Genomic DNA, 17,704 nt, shown 5'->3' on the forward strand with positions numbered 1-17,704 from the left:
GGAGTCTCCTCATAATTAGGAAAAAGAGGAGTGTGACCCAGTGTCATACCAGTCCTGCCGGCATCGGGGCCCGCCCTCCTTCCTGGAAGGGTGGGTCTGGCAGGACTCCTGGAGCTCGTACTGTTAGTGGGGGGTGTGCAGGGGAGACAGGATGAGGCCGCCGGGGAGAGCAGGTTTCGGGTGAGGGTGGTCCTGGGTCTGTTCTTCTTGCCCGGCCTCCGCCTGTGCCCGACCAGCCTGGCTGGCGTCAGCACGGTGCTCTGCCCACCCGTGGAGTAGGCCTCGCTGTGCCTGTGGGGCGCTGCCGGGTCTGTGGGGCCCACTCCCTGCGCTCGGCAAGCTGCAGCCGAGGAAGGAGGGCTGGCTTGGGGTTACCGGCTGGGTGGGGGAAGGCAGGAGGGGGTCGGGGGCGGGGCTCCCTATTCTTACTTGTCCCAGTCTTGGCTGGAGGAGGTCAGGCCTCCCATGCAGGCTGTGCGGATACCACGCGGCCCTGTGTGACACGTCTGTGTTCTCACTCTCCCTCTCCACAGCGCGGCGTCAACACGGACAGCGGCAGCATCTGCAGGGAGGCCTCCTTCGAGGGCATCAGCAAGTGAGTCCTGGGGCCCTGGGGACTCCCCCCACCCCCCACCTCACCCCTGCCAGCACGCCGCTTTGGTCTGCCGACGGGACATGCCACACACAGACAGGAGGACTCTAAAAAGGAGTTCGGGCATTTTGAGGAAATATTTGGAAAAATAATTAAAACAATTTGCCTAAATTCACCCCCACTTTTACTCGAAGCGCAACTTCTCTGTTGTGCTCCATAGTGGAAGTGCTTTGGGAGCCCTGGCTGCACACGGGGGACAGGGACCTGCTCTGAGCCCTTGTGGTCTTTATCCCAATCACGTCCTTTGCCATGTAGCCTCCTCCCCTTAGTCCCAGCCCAGCTATCAGCAACTCCTCTGTGTCCCCTGCTGCCCCAGTCCCAGGTAGAGTCCCCCTACCTGCCCTCACTCCCTGCTGAGCTCTAGGCTTGGGAGTCAGTTCCCTTTTCTCAGCCTCTCTGGGCAGGACAGATGTTGGGTGCAGGCAAAGCAGGCCTTCCCCCTGCTTGTCACCCTGCCCCCAGGCCCTTGGAGAGTGCTGCCTGCCAGCGTGCGTGTGTCCCCAGGCTGGCTGGTGACAGGCCTGGGCCCCCACTTCAAGGCTCTGAGTGTGGACAGTGGGCTGAGCTCCTGTGCCGGATCCCCGGCCCCTCCCCACACGCATACTCTGCAGGCCTGGTGTCCTCTGTTGTCCTTTGGTGGACCAAGGCGGTGACGGAGGAAGCGCCTTATAATTATGTATGAGCCCGAGCCGCTGGAGTCTGTGTGTGTGTATGTGTGATGTAGGGGCGATTAGGGTGGATTACGAGCTCATAAATATGTATCGCTCCCCTTGCTGAGCGTGATGGGGCAGGGGGAGCCGTACCAGGCTTGCTGCTTTCACTGCGCAAATCTCCTCATCCTCTTGGGAGTTTCTCCAGAGCAGCCCTGCCTCCCTCGCCTGGCAGCGATTAGCCAGCGTGCTGAAACGCTGGGCGCGGAGCTGCCATCTCTCCCCAGGCTTCGGAGGGGGTGTGGGCACAGCCAGCTGCTGCCCGTCCCGAGCCCGGGCTCCCTGGGTCCTCCCGGCCCCGCCAGGGGCCAGCACTCCGATGCCCTGCTCACCGCCCTCCACCCACACCGTGGGACGTCTCTGTGGCCCTGCTTGGGTCTGTGCCCCACGGGAGGGCCCCGAGCTGGAAGGAGGGAGCCTGGCGGCCGCCTGCCTAACTGACTCCATGACCTTGGCAGGGCTGAGCCTTAGCCCCCCTTGGTGGCACCGGGTGCTACTTGGGCTTGGTGTGGGACCCAAAGGAGGTCACACTCCCCCGGAGCCTGCCAGAGAGTTGGCGCTCAGTGCGCGGTTGCCCACAAGCAAATCCCCGTTGGCCAGGCGCGGTGGCTCACGCCTGCCATCCCAGCACTCTGGGAGGCCGGAGGATCGCTTGAGGTCAGGAGTTTGAGACCAGCCTGAGCAAGAGTGAGACCCCATCTCTGCAAAAATCAGAAAAATTAGCCAGGCGTGGTGACATGCGCCTGTGGTCCCGGCTACGCGGGAGGCTGTCTCTCCGGCTATTCATGGTGCTCCCTCCCTGCCTCGTCCTCCAGGGCGCTTGTCCCTCCCATATCTCCTCCCTCTGGGCCTCAGGTCTCTGTTTCGTCCTTCATGTAACTCTGCCCTTGGGGGTTGCTCCCCTGGGGCAATTCGGCAGGTGCCCCTGCGCTACATGCCGTGGGCACCGCCTAGGGCTGCAGCCTCTGCCGGCAGCCGCCTCCCAGCTCCTTCCCTGTGTGAAGTCGCGTCTGCACGTGTCTGTGTTCCTGGCGTCCCACCCCCACAGGCTGCCGGTACTTCTGTGCCAGGCTGGGCAGAGACCTCGTCCTGGAGGGCCAGTGCAGCTCGGCGACCGCATCCACCTGTCTGCCGAGCGCGTCTCCAGCTGTTTGCTGAGGATAATAATAGCTGTTTCCTAAGCAAGATGGATCTTGCTGTCGTCCTACTTTCCAATACTCAACTGCCTCTGGCCCTGGTCGCCTCTCGCTGCCCTAATGAAGCTCCTTCTACCTGGAATTGTAATTTTTGATGCTTTTAAGTGTGTCTGGAACACCTCCCATCTTGCCTCTTTGGCCCCTGCTTTAATAGAAGTTCAGGTTTGGCACCTTGGATTGTCCTGATGGGCTGCCCCAGGCCACCTTTATCCCTTGGCTGCAGGGGGGAAGGAGGTTGTGGTGCAGCAGTGGCTTCCCCTGTTCACCTGTCCCGGACCCCCAGGCCCGGGTCCAGCTGGCACTCAGCCTGTGACCTCTCCAGGTTGCCTGCCCTGAGGTCTGTCCCTTGGGTTCAGCCTTCCCGTATCAGGCCCAGCTCGGCCGCCGGCTCCCACGGCAGGAGTGTGCCGGGTCCTGTGGCGGTGAGGACGGCAGAGGATGGGGAGCAGCGGGAACAGGGAGTCGAAGACATGCACGAGGCCTGAGAGGCCGAGGGATCTTCCCGTGGCCTGGGGCCACTGGGTTCACCACGGGGCGTGGCTCGGGTGATCATAATAGGGTCAAAGGAGCAGGCAGGGAGTCTTTGGGGGCCTCAAGCTGAGTTTGGGGTCTGTCCCTGGCCACGTCTCCAGCTCTGTGGGTGGCTTGATCCCGGCAGAGAAAGTCCCACAGAAGGTGTGGAAGGACTGGGCCCCGCCGTGGGCTCTGGCGGGAGGCTGGGTTGTGTGGGTGGGGTCAGGCGCCCATTGCCAGATGCCAGCGAGGGCATGCAGCAGGCCTGGTCCGGGAGCTGGGTTGGCGAGGGCAGCCCTGCAGCAAAGAGGGTCTCAGACTCTTCCCGTGGTTGGTCTGCGGCTCCCTGGAGTCCTGGGATCCAGTAGGCTGCGAGCAAAGCCAGGCACGGTGGGTCTCTGGGCATCCAAGGGGGAGCAAAGCCAGGCACGGTGGGTCTCTGGGCATCCGAGGGGGAGCAAAGCCAGGCACGGTGGGTCTCTGGGCATCCAAGGGGGAGCAAAGCCAGGCACGGTGGGTCTCTGGGCGTCTGAGGGGGAGCAAAGCCAGGCACCCTGGGTCTCTGGGCATCCGAGGGGGAGCAAAGCCAGGCACAGTGGGTCTCTGGGCATCCGAGGGGGAGCAAAGCCAGGCACGGTGGGTCTCTGGGCATCCGAGGGGGAGCAAAGCCAGGCACGGTGGGTCTCTGGGCGTCCGAGGGGAAGCAAAGCCAGGCACGGTGGGTCTCTGGGCGTCCGAGGGGGAGCAAAGCCAGGCACCCTGGGTCTCTGGGCATCCGAGGAGGGGGACTGGACTACAGGGCATCTTTCCCGGAGAGCAGGAGACTGACTGTGAAGTGAGAGAGGTGCCTGAGGGGGCAGGTGCCTGAGCCGAGGGCCCCCCTCCATCAGGTTCATGGGGCTTCACGGGGCTGCCTTCCCGGTGTACGTGTCCCTCCCAGACCGGCAGGGTCTGCGTCCAGGAGCCCCAGGCTGGGGCAGTGAGTCACAGAGGACTCTGTTTCATGGCGTTGTCACAGGAAGAAAGATGGTCCATATTCCACATCAGCTGGTGAATCGGGATAAGCATATTTCTCATCTTTTGGCATTTGCTTAAATTGCCTGCATATCTGAAGACAATTGGTTACAAATTAATTCCATTTAAATAAGCAGTTAAGGATGAAATGCTGAATTGGCGGCTGTTAATGTAAGAATATTAATATTCAAAGATGTGAATTTTAAAACCCAAGAAGTAGAGGGACATTATTAAAACTTGACAATTATAACAAAATGCCAATTTGTGGTTTGGGGACCACGGCTTTCTCGTTACTGTTAACTGGCATCTCAAGTTAATGTTTAGGATTGGGTTTCTAATGTGGCCTGAGGAAATCTCCATGAGGGGGGACCGTGAAGAGGCAAGAGCCTGACGTAGCCCCCTTGCAGGGGGGAGAGTCGGCGGTGGGGGGGGGGGGCTGCCTCTGTTGTCGGGTTAGAAACCACAGGGAGGAAGGCAGAGGCCTGGGACAGGGGTTGGGCCCACGTGACTCACCCTTTCATGCCCCAGCCCACATTTAGAGCCACTAGAACATTACCCTCTGCTTCCAGGGCATTGCCACCCTCACAAGCACTTGGTGGGGTTTTGTTGTTATTTTTATGTCATCAATGTGCATTGTAGAAAATGCTAACTAGCACAGAGGCAAAAACAAGGAATATCTGAATTTCATTACCTGGAGTTCAGTCCCTCAGCGCTGTCCTTTGGACTCTTCTGTGTGTGGCTGAGTATGTTTCTCTGAGTGTGTTTTTGTGTCTGGTTGTGGCTTGTGTGGGTCTGTCTATGTATGTACATCAGTCTGCATGTGTCTGTGTGAGTCTCTGTGTATCTGGGTGTGGATCTTCATGCATCTAAGTATATGCACGTGTGTGTAGATCTGTGTGTCTACACACCCCTAAATGAGTATGCCTTAGTGTGTATGTGTCTGTGCATAGACATCACTGTCCACCTGTGTGTGCTGGAGTATCTGTTACACACCTGGGTGTGTCTGAGCACACCTCTTTTCTACGTGTGTGCGTCTGTGTCCGTGCACTGAGTCACTCTGTGCCAGGTCACTTTGCTGCTCGTGTGTACATGCACGTGTGTGCACACGCATCCACCCTGTAAAGTGGAATTCTGCTGGTGTTTGACGAGTGAGTATATAGGCCATTGTTCTTCCTAAGGTCAAAGTGACATCTGGTGAAATGGGAGGCAGAGTCCATTTGTCGTCTTGATTTATGTCATCTGCTGCTCCGCTCTTCACTCTGAACCACACTGGCTGCCTGTAGTCCTTTTGATATTTCACAAGTGGAGCTTTGATGCCACAACATTTAAGTTGACTTTGAAGCAAGTAGTTCTGTCCGTGTAGTTAAAAATCCTGAAGGCTTCAGAGATCTGGAACGCTCTCAGCCTGCTCTTTTCTTTCCCCTGTCCCTGCCCCTTGTTCAGCCAGGAGCGGGGCTGCTGGTCTCACAACCATGGCAATAGATAGGTGTTTGGCAACACCATTAATGGAGCCGTGGAGAGCCCCTGCCTTGCCAGAGGACAGGAAGTCACAACCCTGCACGTACTTATCTGTGGTATCCTGACCCGCGGTGGAGCAGGTCTTGGAATCCAGAGAGCTGAAGCCTTGCCAGGGCTTCTCAGCTGAGGCTTGTACTTGTGCTGAGCCATGTTCTTTCCCAGCTGTCTCGCCAGTAGCTTGAGCTGTGGGTCACATGTGGCTCTCTTGTACCACGGGTGTGCCCTGACCTGATCCTTTTGTCCCCTGGGGTTACCTTTTCATTATGTTTATCTTATCAAAGAGCAGCTTTTGGCTTTGTAGATTTCTCTTTCTTGTATGTTTGCTTTATAATATTTCATTGATTTCCACTCTTTTAAAATTTCTTCTAATTCTCTAGGTTGTATTGGTTCTTTCTCTAGCTTCTTGAGAAGGAAGACAGGGCATTCTTAGGATGGAAACTTAGATCATTGATTTCTTTTTTAGTATATACATTTAGAGCTACAAATTTCCCTCTAAGGACTGCTTTAGCTGCATCTCACAGATTGTGATATTTCATATTTTTATTTTCTAATTTTGTGATTTTTGTCTTTGAAGACTGGGTATGTAGAAGTCTCTTGCTAAATTTCTAAATAATTTGAGGTTTTATAGTTTCTGTTATTGATTGCTAGTTTAATTCTACTGTGATCAATGAATGGGTCTCTGTTTTTTAACTCTTAAAATTTATTGAAACTTCCAGCATGTGATCATTATGATAAATGTTTCCTGTACATTTAAAAAGCGTGTATCCTGCAGTTGTTTGCTGTAGTGTTCTATAAATGTCAAAATGTCAAGTTGGCTAATTGTGTTGTTCACATCTCCTATATCTTTCCCAATTTCTGCTATCACAAGAGGTATGTGAAAATTTCAAACTATGCTTGTGGATTTATCTATTTTTCCTTCCTGTTTGGTCAATTTTTATAAATCAGCTGTATTGAAATAAAATTTACATGCAATGAAATTTATTATGTGCATAATTTAGTAAGTTTTTAAAAACAGTTTTATTGGGATATAATTCACATACCTTATAATTTACTCATTTTAAAGTTATGTTAATAATTAGTTTAGTTTTGTTGTGAGACAGGATCTTGCTGTGTCACCAAGGTTGGAGGAGAGTGGTGCGATCATAGCTCATTGCAGCCTGGAACTCCTGGGCTCAAGTGATCCTCCTGCCTCAGCCTCCCAAAGTGCTGGGATTACCAGCATGAGCCACTGTGCCCACCCTTAATTCTCCTTCATTTTTGAAGCATAACTTTGCTGGATATAGAATTCTTGGTTGATGTTTTTTTTTGTTCAGCACTTTGAATATGTCACCCCACTGTCTTCTGTCCTCCCTCGTTTTTGATGGGAAATCAGCCATTAATCTTAGTGAGATCTCTTGTATGTGATGAATTGCTTTTTTCTTGTTGCTTTCGAGATACTCTTTGTCTTTTGACGGTTTGACTATGATGTGTCTAGGTGTGGACCTCTTTGAATTTATCCTACTTGGAGGTCATTGAGCTTTATGGATATGTAGATGAATGTTTGCCATCCAATTGGCAAAATCGTCAGCCATTATTTTTTCAAATGTTGTTTTTGCTCCTTTCTCTCTCCCCTTTCCTTCTGGCACTCCTGGTATGTGTATGTTAGTATACTTGACGGAAGAGGATATGCTGTCTACCTAGTGGGGCTGGCGGTGGGGTTTTACAACCAAAAAGCTTGCCATCCGACTGACTGTACTTGGAGGAGCCGGCCCAGGCTGCCAGGTCTGCTGCAGGAAGTGAGCAGCAGGTCAGGGATCAGGAAAGCAAAGTTTTGGACCCTCTCTTGGTTGTGGGGTATGTGTGTATGTCTCAAACGTCATGTCTTGCTGGAACGTGGTAGACCATTGAACTAACGGGCTTGATATATTTTTCCTCCGTAGGTTCAATGTCAACAACACCATTCTTCACCCAGAGATCGTTGAGTGGTGAGTATGGCCTGTGGCCACCTTGACTGTTGTACTCAGCTCATGGGGACAGGGGGCCCTGCTGTTCCTGCCCAGCCCATCTCAGTCCCCCAGAAAGCCCGTCTCCACAACCTCCTCCCTTAGCCTTTATTGGTCTGTTTGTTTTTTGTTGTGGCTGGCTGGTTTTTTCAAGAGAGCATGAGTCATTTAAATCAATTAGATTTCTCTTATCACTTTCTTTATTTTCAGTCTTTTGAAAACTCGTGCATGAGTAGGCCAAATATGCATAGCTCAGAGGGAAAGCAGGTAGTGAAAAGGGCAGAAATAAACACCACACACGATCCCATTGCCGGCAAGGTAAACAGGTCCTCACGTCACACTTGTATCTAGACGAGAGTTAGACGTGGTCTTTTGTCACCTTCTTTCTTTGCTTGGGGATACCGGCAGCCCGTACCTGCAGCACACCTTGTTCTGTTAGGGGGCTGCAGGTGAGCCTTCTCAGGTGGGGCATTGCCTCTGGGGGCCCTGCAAGTGGCCCTTCAAGTTTTCTGCCTAAGCCATCAAGTTGCTCTTTGATAGCAGCAAAATGTTCTTCCTTTGTTGGATGACAGCACTCACTGTGACTGCAGGTGGAGGCGAGGCCGGGCCTCTGCCACGCGTCCCTCCTCTGGGAGGTGCACAGACTTCTCACGCCTCATCCTGAGTCTGTGTGATCACATTTTCCCGACTACCTGGGAGCACCAGCTCGCCTGGTCTGGAGTTGGGAGCACTGCGCCCCGACGGCTGAGCAGGAGTTGGCTGCGGGATACAGGAGTGGGGGAAGGGAGAGAGGGATCCAGGCCAAGGGGACACTTGTTCTCAGAAGCGAGAGAAAGGTTGGTGGCTTTGTGCAGCTGGTGCAGAGCCAGGGAAGTGGAGCCTGAGGGTGGTCGGAGAGACGGTCAGTGGCTGGACAGGCCTTGGTGTCAGTTTTGACTTTTTCTTGGGAGAAATGGGAAACAGGGACACGCCTTGGCGGGTTTAAACAACACAGCGGTAGGATCCAGTTGGCATTTTGAAAAATCATTTGGCCTCAGGCCGGTGACCCAGCTGCAGCACAAGAATGGGAACAGGTGGCCAGTTAGGAGGCTGTGGCAGGGGTCCAGGTGGCAGTGGAAGGTGGTGGTGTGGCGGATCTGAGAGGAAGTGGCAGTCAAAGGAGGCTCCTGGGGTAGCTGGCTGTGGTGCAGTTGAAGGTGACACTGGGTTTTTGCCCCACACGGCCGGGTGGTGTGTCATGGACACGGGGACAGCGGGAGGGGCAGGTGCCTCGGCAGATCCGGGACTTGTCTGGGCTGCGTTGGGTCCGAGGCAGGTGCCAGTGGCAGAGAGGGCCGGGCGGAGGTGGCATCCGATGGCTGTCAAAGGCATCGGTACTGCCCTGGGAGAGTTAGACACCAGGCGGGCTCTCCAGGCTCTGTCGGCAGCCCTGGCCCAGGGCCCCACGGCCACACACTCAGGGAGGACGAGGCCCTGTGTTGTCAAGTTCGCAGTCCCAGTCGGCAGAAGAATCAATCCTGGGTGCTCAGAGTGGGCCCGTGTCCACTTACACTGCCTCACAGGTGACATTCCCTCATGGTCACTTACGGTGTGGGTGCTTTGGGGACCATGTCTGGATCATGCACTCCAGCCTCTCCTGAGCAATAAGGCATTAGTTTGTCACTGTGAAACAAGCAGACTTTAGTTCTAGTGACATTTCCAAGGGTTTGGGGCAGAGAGTTCGTTCGTAAGAATGCCTCTTGAGTTTATTAAATCGAGCAGCAGCAAGGATTTATTTGGCATTTGATGGCAGTAGAACTATTTTAGAAATGTCACGTTGTCCTCACTGCCTCAGGGGTCTGTTTTAATAGCCTGGGTCCCAGTCGCTGTCGGTGGATCCATCGTCATGATCACTGGCCTCCCCGAGTAAGTGATGGGCGGATTCCGGGTGGAAGGGTGAGGGGGCGGGTCCCTTATTCACCGGAGTGGGTGGGCTCTCCATGATGCCAAATTGTGACTCGGTGATGGGCCCCTGTGTGCTGAGTGCTGTCACCACCCTCTCTTTCTGGGCCCTGTGGAGAGAAGCTGCCCGCAGCTCAGAGGAGCACGCTTGGGGTTGGGGCCTGCTGGGTGTCAGCCTTTCTCTCGGGTCACAGGGTGCTCGGGACCCTCGGAATGGACCTTGTGCCGAGGCCAGGTATAGCAGCGGGGACTGAGGGGTGTGCAGCTGAGCTTCCTGGGCACCACACGCACCCCGGCTCCCGCTGTCTGACTGGAGGCGGGAAGCAGCCTCTGCTAGCTCGGGGAAGCTCACTTTCCCGTTTTTGTCTGGGTGTCATTCATTTCCTTCCTGTGACTGTTTTATTGTTTTCCATTCTCTCGAGCAGTGCGTTTTTGATTTCCTGTAAATTCCTCTATAATCATACTCTTCCCCACAAACGTGAGATCATAACGGATAATTTCTTTTCTTGTGCTGGGTATTGCAGTTGGAATGGGAAGGTCAAAAGTTGAAACTTACAAAGAGCAGGCGTCTCACTTCCATAATTTAGGCTGCGGTTCTACTTTACTGTTTTGCAGATGATTAAATTGATCTGAAGGTAGGGTAGGAAATAAAAGGGGGTGCTTTCATGCTGTCTGATAGCTCAGCGCCTTGGGTTCAGTTAAGTACCTCTGGAAGCGTCACAGGAGAGCAAGCGTGTCAGCAATTGCCGTGTGCCTTCTTGGGTTTTAAGTGAGACTGTGTTAAATTGAGTCATACGCCCGTTTTAGAACTGTTAATTACATGGACTGGAAGTGTCCCGCATGCATTCATCAGGCAGTGGGTAACGGATCTATTTCTGCTCCCCGGCCTCTCTGTGTGCATGGGAGATGGGAAGCCGTGCGTGGCTTTGCAGGCAGAAGTGCCCCAGGATCCTACGTCCTGGGTGACAAGTCCCAAATTAGAAGAGGTGCGTAGATGATGGCCTAGATTCGTGGTGTATACGTGGAAAGTGCTCCAGGAGCGTGGCTTATCTTTGTCTCCTAATGAACAGGCATTTAACTCTACGTTAACAAGGAAGCCAAACGTAGAGGAGGCAGGAGACGGATGTGGGAGCATCGCACGGAGGGAAAGGCCCGGCCCAGCCCTGGTCTGGCGAGGAGGGGGACCGCCCTCCGGCCTGCCTGTCCCCGGGCAGGTTTCAGGCACATGCGGCTCACGGCTGAGCTAAACCATTTTCTTCCTGGCTCTGGTTTCTTTGAGAGGACTTACTGATCAAGCCTCCTGAGGATATGTAATTCCAACCCACTCTTTTCCTTCTGTTCCTCCTGTCGTGGGACTTTATCCCTTGCATCGCTGGGTCACAGGGTGTGGACGGGGTGGCCGTGGGGTCCTGTGGCATTGAGTTCCCGCCCTCCCGGCTCCCACACAGCCATTGCTGCATGTTCATCTCCAGGAGAGATGGAATTCCTGGCCCTTTAAATGGATTTTGTTCAACTCCGTGGCACTTTGATGCTTAGAGACGGATTTTGGAAATACTTCAACCTGTCTTGATACTATTTTAATCAGGGGAGCATTTAGACCTCAGTTAATTGATGTCTTAATCCTAAGTTTAATGCCCAGAGGCAGTTTTGTGACCTGTGAATATTTAAAGAGGGGAGAAAAGATTGCACAAATAAATCTCTGCCTGGTCCAGGTTCTGCCGTTTTAGGCCTGTAGCAGGATGCTGGGCCCTGGGGCGGGGACAGGGGTCTTTGCCTCCCAAGTGCCCCATGCTTCTTGGCTCCTGTTTGAGCAGCCCCTGGGCGTGGCCACGAGCTGCCTTCTGCCGAGACTTCTTATGTGGCATCCGTGCGCCCTGTCCTGAGCCATGGTCCTCTGCTGCTGCGCTGGGGAGGTGCATGTTTCTGTCACCCTTGGAGGTCGTATTTCTAACGGTCACCTGACACATCCTCAGGCCAGACCAGGCTGGGACTGGGTGTGGCACTGAGCTGCTGTCACTCCAGGGGCCACGGGGCCTACAGAGGAGAATCTTTCCTCCTGGCCCTTCCGTGTTCAGGAGCAGTGCCAGTCGCCTCGTCAGATTCAGGGTGCCGAGTTCCTCCTGAAAATGAGAGGAAGATGCAGTCTCTGGTGCTTGTGTCTTGGAGACATCTGGAGCCGGCTGGGACTCGGCCCTCCCTGCCTGGTGCCTGGGCGAGGCTTCAGCCCAGAGTAGCCCGTGGATCGTGGGTTAAGCCAGCACACAGCAGGCGTTTGTTTAAGCTTGGATTAAATTGGGCCGGTTTCATCAGAGAACTGCCTTTGTGGGATCATTTGTCCTGGTTCAGCTGGATTTTTTTTTTTAAGTGCAACTGAAAAAATACGCCCTGAGTACACCAACTGGAGGCCCAGTTTGTCACTTTCCCCAAAGTAAAATTAGAAGAGAAAGCAGGACTCTGGGCCCCGTGGCTGGAGTGCTGATGGCTTCTGATGGGAAGAGAAGGTGGTCGTTTCTCCTTCTGTGGGTTACACGCTCTTCCTGCTCGTCTCCAAGGAGGACGCTCAGGCTGCAGGGGCGAGGGGATGAGTGTGGGCTCCTGGGGGCTCAGACCCTGGGCCGCCTCCCCTGCCTGCGGGACTGGGGACGGGGCAGTGGCAGTGGGAGTTTGGGTGGCTGTGGCCCAGCGCAGGCTTCTCGACACCCCACGCGGCCCCGCAGGACTCCCCTGGGGTGGGGTGGGGAGGAGGCGGCCTCGTTTTCCTTTCGAAATGAGGTCATCAGCTCTCCTGTTAGGAATGAGGTGTGTCCTAGCTCCAGGGCCATGTCCAGGTAGCACTGACACCTCGCGGTTCCTGTGTGGCCGTTCTGGGCCAGACCCTGTTCTGGTGCTGGGACCCTGCCCTCCAGGGCTATGGTCTTTTGGAAGAGACTTAAATTAAAAGAAACTGCAAGTGTTGGAGCTTTCTGAGGATTGTATGAACTGCGCAGGGAGCACAGGAGAGATTTAGCCTGGGGGTGGTGAAAGGTGTGTTCCAGGTGGGAGCTGGGGGCCGCAGAGTCGGGTGAGGGGTGGGAGTGAGTTCCAGACAGGGGAGGCAGGGGGCTGGGGGGCAGCATGGGGTGCGTGGCAGGGTCAGGCAGGGGCCTGGCCTCCGCGGACACACACGAGGCATGTGTAGCATTTTAACTCCATCCTGAGGATACCGAGAGGCCACTGCGAGGCTTCAAACAAGGGGAAGCCTGGTGGGGTTTGCATTTCCCGAAGACCCCCAGCTGCTGCAGGCCAGAGGCTGGCGTGGCTGGACGAGAGACAGGGAGGGGCTGAGCGAGGAGGGGCACGGCAGCCCCTGGCCATGGTTGGATGTGGGGAGCGTAGACAGGTGGGAGGGAGGTGTCTGGGGTGATGCTGGGGTCTCTGCAGGGGGCAGCGGGAGGGTGGCAGGGCCATGCTGAGATGGGGACGTGGTGGGGGTTCTCACATGCTTAGCTCCAGGTGCCTGGGGACCGCAGGTGGGTGCGGACAGGAAAGCAAGGGGGGAGGGCAGGGCTGGCAGCGTGATGGGGGCGGAAGGGAGAAGAGACGGGAGTGGGGAGGTGAGATGGAGAAGTTGGAAACACAGTGTGAAAGCTGCTTGCTCCTCCTCCCCTGGGGCGAGGAGTGAGGGGAGTATTCTTCACTGGTGGAGGAGCCTGTTCCATGGAGCTTCTAGTAGGAGGGCAGGTGGGCGGAGAAGGTGAGGAACAGGACGAGCCTCCCTCGTAGGGGGAGGGAGAGAGGGCAGGATGAATGGGAGGAGGCGGGGAGAGGCGAGGGCCCATCTGCTGGCTTCTGAGTTGGAGGCGAGTTCATTCATCTGTGAGGAGGAGCCCTGGGGGGTGGAGGTGGGAGTAGAGATCTTAGGAAGATGAAGGAAGGCGAGAGTCGCCCTCCCCCATGCTCCCCCGCAGCGCTGGTGGGAGGGGGCCTGGCCCAGGCTGGTGACTAGCAGCTTGCTGGGCCGCCCAGCCGCGTGGCTTCCCCTAGTGGATGGGTGGGCACAGGGCCTGGGAGTCTAAAGTGGTGGCAGGAGTGGCACTGGGGAAAGGACCAGGCATCTAAGTGGAACAGACGGCAGAGGGACGCTGTTCCCAGGAGGAAGTGGAGGGGTCCGGGCAGGGTGGGTGTGGCCGGCCAGGTGCCCAGTGCTGTCACTCTGTGGTCCTCACTGCACTCAAGTACAGACAGGCCTGAGGCTGGCGCCCTGGAGGGTGGCAGTGCGGAACCACACACCAGTGGCTGCGGGTGGATTTGGGCTCAAGGCCCGCCCGAGGCCCTGGTCCCTCACCCTGCCGGGAACAGCAGCGAGCACTGTGGCCCGGGTGGGACTGGGTGGGACGGCCAGCGCACTGGGGAACCAGAGGCACCTTTGCGACGATGAACGGCGCGCTGTCAGCTTCAGGACCGGCCTCCTCGAGCAAGGAAGGATGTTCCTTTGAAAAAGCCTCGCTGGGCTTGTGGGTTTGTTTTTTCCACCTTCCCCAGAAGACTTTATAGTCTCGGGAAGGTGTCATTGTGCTGCAAGACGCCGTCCTCATTTCCCAGTGACAAATGGCTGGCTGTCCCAGCTGTGTGGCGTCTTGGAGACCGTGTGAGTCAGCGGCTGGCTGGCTCGGGCTGCTTCTGTGAGGTCCCCAAGGGCTCGCTGCCTCGATGGAGGTGGGTGGTGGCTGAGCCCCTCGCCTTCTGCCATCCCCACCTGCCTCGGGCCCTGTTCTGGCTGCCTCGGCCGGGCTGGCTCCGGCAGGCTCTCTGGTCAGGCCGAGGAGGAGGGAGAGGAGATGGTGAGAGGTGCCCTCTGGGCGGAGGGGTGGGCACTGATCTGCTGTCGTCAGACGCTCCGGCTTTGCTGGTCTCGAGGGTGCTGGGTGTGTTCCCTTTGGGAAGCGGAAGGTGACGCTGTGGGAGCTTTGGTGCAGGTGGGGGCTCTCCGCCTTTGCAGAAGCCAGACCTTAAGCAGGAGTCGGCTGGGGCTCCGTCTCCACCCCCAGGCCCTGCTGCCCTTCTCCGGGTCTCAGTGTTACAGACACTCTCCCGCGTCCCTCCCTAGCGACCCGACTGTCCCGCAGCAGGCGTCTCCCACGTCGTGATCGCACATTTGCTCGCACGATGCTCACCGCCTCCTCAGCCCCCAGGCTCCATGAGGGAGGAACGTGCCATCCACTCCACCCCATCACCCGTGCCTGGCGTGTCCACCTGGCACTTACTTAACAGTGGTGTGAAATGAATGGGTGGTATTTGCCGTCCTGGGCAACATCTCATCAAAGTTTTGAAGGTGCTATCATGGCGCTCTGTGCACACGCTTGAAAACCCCCTAGCGCAGACTGGGTGCGGGAACGCTGGATCGGCATGAACTGCCGCCCCTGTCTGCTCCTCTCTGGCCCCCCACCCAAGGCAAACACGTCTGGCTGCTTCTGCCGCCCCCACCACACTTTTAGTCCTAAGCTCATTTCTAGTTGTTTCCTTGGTTGCACGTGTCATCTGTCGTACTCTTGGTCCTCTCTCTTGCCCGCGCACTCTCCGCGCGGCTTGCTCTCTCGCTGGGGGAGCGGAGGCTGCGGGCGGGCCCTGCCCTTTCTGCCTCATCCCAGCCCCCGCCCTCACCTCCCAACTTCTGTCGCCTTTTCCTTGTTAGGATTCATAATCCTACCACTGTGTTTGTGTGAGCAGCAAATCTTATGTGTTTGGGGGGGAGGTTAACTCTAAAAGGTAAAAAAAAAAAAAGATGTGGAATCCCCCTAAGTGCCCATGAGTTCATGAGTGGATTGAGACAAGGCAGTGTATATATGCCACCGAGTGCCACAGTGCCACGCCACCGTAATGAAATAGTGTCTTTTGCGGAACTTGGATGGAACTGGAGACCATCGTCCTAAGTGAAGCACCTTAGGAATGAAAAACAAACACCACGTGTTCTGATTAATAATAATAATTGGGAGCTAATCAGTGGGCCCACATGGGTGGGGGGAGGGGGGGTGGAAACTGACCTATCAGGTACAATGAGCACTGGTTGACGGGCACACTAAAAGCCCTGACTGAAGGCATCATCAAAGGTATCTGTGTAACAAAAACATTTATGCCTGTTTAATATTTAAAAAAAACCCATAAAACTGCATTTTTGTTGTTATCACTGTAACTGGGGTCTGTGCAGCACTGAGGAACGTTCCAGGGTGGCACCTGCTGCACTTTCGGTCCAGCGTCACAACCCCAAGGCCTTTCTCGAGGGGAAGCTCCTCACATCAAGAACATATTTTATAAGATGTGTATGTCTTGTTATGTAATCTTGTGATATAGTAAAGTCTTGTATGATATATAAGATTTTTTCTTAATATATCCACCAGTTGTAGAAAATCACTCTGTATTTTAGTTTATTCTCTGTTTAGAGCATGGTTTTCTTTTTCTTTCTTGAATTAAATGGAAAAAAAAAAACCTTTTCGTCATCACAAAAGCAGCCTATGGACATTGTTGAAAGCTGGAAAATACACATAATTTTCCCAGGAAATTTCCCAGGAATTTCCCCTGTTGTCCTTAAAACATCCTTGATGTATCCAGCAGTTTCTGCGTCTCACCTGGTTTTTGTGCTGATTTCCCCCATGCTGCTGACTTACTGAAAGGCTGGGCCGGTCGCGCCGCGGGGTCCTGCCCTCCGCATGTGTGTGGTGTTCTCTCGCCGTGGTGGGGAGCTTGTTCCTCCATCCCCATACTTGCAATTGGAAGTTAGATCTAAAGCCGTAAAGTTTAAAATATTTGCTGGAATACATCCGAGGTGATGTGTATTTGCTATTGTCCTGTATTATTTAGTCGACCACCATTAGGGATCGTAAGGTTGACCACCGGGTTACATTTTCCCCCTCGGGCTAGAAAGTATCTGCATGGTGTTACTCTGGTACCATATGAATAACTGTGACTTTTATATGTATATATACACACACACATATTTTATTTTTCCTGGAATTTTTATCTGCCTTTCTTTTCTCCTATTGAGAGAAGGAACATTTATCTTCTTCACCACATCACCTGCTCTGTGGGAACGAATCCATTCTGTTCTTCTCGTTGGTGTTCCATTCAGAGCCATGTGCTTTGAGTTCTGATTTCTACTGATGCTTTCTAGGCTTGCTACTTACTCAGCATATCCTGAGATTTCTTTTAATTATACTTTTGAATCAATTCCACTTTTTAAAAATATGCCATTGCTTTGTCTGATTCTCTTTATTGGTTCTCTCTCTCTCTCTCTCTCTCTTTCTCTCTCTCTCTCTGCTGGAGCGCATTCTTAAGCACTTTCCCCATTTCTGAGTTCTTGAATGTCTAAAAAGGATTTATTTTCCCTTTATATTTGATCAGTAGTGTGTCTGTGTATACAGTTCTATTTTTGCATGGACTGCCAAGAAAAGGGAGTCATTGTGGCACAGCGGGTCACGCGAACTTTGATGTTGTTCTAGCTAAGTCTCTCAGTTTACACATCTGTAAAATGGGGATGATAATACCTGTTCCAGGTGGGGTTCCCTGGGAAGCTGAGCCTCTGAGATAAGTGGGCAGGAAGCATGTTGAGGGGTGCTCTTGGGATCAACATGTGCAGCGGAGTGAAGGCTCGGGCTGCAGTGCGGTTAGAAGGACGCCCCGGCTGATCCCAGGGGGAGCTTTGGAGCTGGAGTGACCCAGCAGAGATGTCCCCAGATGGAGCAGGGGGGCTGGGTCTTTGTTCCCTCCATCAAGTGGAGACCAGTATGGGAGTGTGGCCTTGGGACCCTCCTGGAGAGGACTGCCTGGCTGCCACCACTCCCAGCAGCTGGGGGATGAGTGCCGTGTCCTGCAGGGGACAAGTTGGCAGCGTAGCCGACATCCGCCACCACTCACGGGACCCAGCAAGAGCAGGTCCTAATAAAGGGCAATTTCACAAGAAAGGAGGCAGTGTTTGCTTTCTTGGAGTTCTCCAGTTTCATCGGCCTGTTGCAAATACTGGGAAATACTGTCTTTTCACGAAAATCAAGACATCCTGCCTGAGGACGTCAGAAGATTCTGTCCGGCCTCAAGGCGGATAGCACGGATGAGGCCGTGTCTGCAGACTTTGCGTTTAGTAACAAACTTACGGCGCTTACTACGTGCCAGGCACTGTGCTTGGTACTTTAAAAATGCAAACTCTTGATC

The 17,704-nt window shown here is 54.5% G+C and overlaps 1 protein-coding gene across 1 annotated transcript in view; it reads left to right on the top strand.

Moving 5' to 3' along the window:
- PEPD (peptidase D) overlaps nt 1–17,704 on the top strand; it is a 106,245-nt gene that overhangs the window by 23,425 nt on the left and 65,116 nt on the right. The window contains exons 6-7 of the mRNA XM_045532929.1: nt 534–595; nt 7,523–7,567. Coding sequence (XP_045388885.1) covers nt 534–595; nt 7,523–7,567 — 107 coding nt within the window. The remainder of the gene's footprint in view (nt 1–533; nt 596–7,522; nt 7,568–17,704) is intronic.

The sequence above is a fragment of the Lemur catta genome, chromosome 19 (genome assembly GCF_020740605.2).
Source record: "Lemur catta isolate mLemCat1 chromosome 19, mLemCat1.pri, whole genome shotgun sequence".
Classification (NCBI taxonomy): Eukaryota; Metazoa; Chordata; class Mammalia; order Primates; family Lemuridae; genus Lemur; species Lemur catta.